The following is a 1,047-nucleotide window of genomic DNA, read 5'->3' on the forward strand; positions in this document are numbered from 1 at the left end:
AGGTAAGAAACAGTAAACCCGAGAAAACCCTAAACCCGAGAAAACCCTAAACCCGAGAAAACCCTAAACCATAGAAAACCCTAAACCCTTGGAAACCCTAAACCCTTGGAAACCCTAAACCCTTGAAAACCCTAAACCCTAGGAAACCCTAAACCCTAGTATATAAACCTAAACCCTAATGCATAAACCTAAACCCTAATAAATAAACCTAAACCCTAATAAATAAACCTAAACCCTAATAAATAAACCTAAACCCTAATAAATAAACCTAAACCCTGATAAATAAACCTAAACCCTAATAAATAAACCTAAACCCTAATGCATAAACCTAAACCCTAATCCTCCCGTTTCACACTAAAAAAAAAACGGCGCCCCCCAAACCAAAACCACCCCGCCACATAAATACATTTATCTATTTATATATATACTTACATATCTATTTATTTATTAATTTATTTATTTATTTTATTTATTTTTTTTTTTATTAGGATCGCGAGCGTATAAACATGGGTCGTGAGGAGTACCCTAGTTCAACAGCATTTTTATTAGGTAGCAACGATCTGCTGCAGAACCCCTGGCTATCTATTTTACGTTTTCTTTCTTTGTTTCTTTCTCTTGTCCCTCTTTCTCTTCCTCTTATACTTGATGGTGCTTATTGTATACAAGCTCTTCTTATACAAGGAGATGCGGCCATGATGGTATGCTCTGCTGCTGCTGCTGCTGCTGTTGCTGCTGCTGCTGTTGCTGCTGCTGCTGCTGCTGCTGATGATGATGATGATGATGGTGGTGGTGGTGGTGGTGCTGCTGCTGCTGCTGCTGATGATGATGGTGGTGGTGCTGCTGTTGCTGCTGCTGTTGCTGCTGCTGTTGCTGCTGCTGATGATGATGATGATGATGGTGGTGGTGCTGCTGCTGTTGCTGCTGCAGGTGTAGGGGAGGAGGGGGTGCAGAGATATTGCTGTTGGTGTTTGTGTTGCTGCTGCTGCTGCTGCTGCTGTTGCTGCTGCTGTTGCTGCTGCTTCATCGGCAGCAGATTCATTTGTTGTT

At 42.0% G+C, this 1,047-nt stretch overlaps 1 protein-coding gene across 1 annotated transcript in view; it reads right to left on the reverse strand.

Annotated features, from left to right (window-relative positions):
- Positions 1–587: 587 nt before the first annotated feature.
- Positions 588–1,047, reverse strand: part of EMH_0071430 (uncharacterized protein) — a gene marked incomplete at both ends in the record, with an annotated part of 696 nt that continues 236 nt past the window's right edge. The window contains one exon of the mRNA XM_013499098.1: positions 588–1,045. Coding sequence (XP_013354552.1) covers positions 588–1,045 — 458 coding nt within the window. The remainder of the gene's footprint in view (positions 1,046–1,047) is intronic.

This window comes from Eimeria mitis, genomic scaffold (genome assembly GCF_000499745.2).
Source record: "Eimeria mitis Houghton genomic scaffold, Emh_scaff3991, whole genome shotgun sequence".
Lineage (NCBI taxonomy): Eukaryota > Apicomplexa > Conoidasida > Eucoccidiorida > Eimeriidae > Eimeria > Eimeria mitis.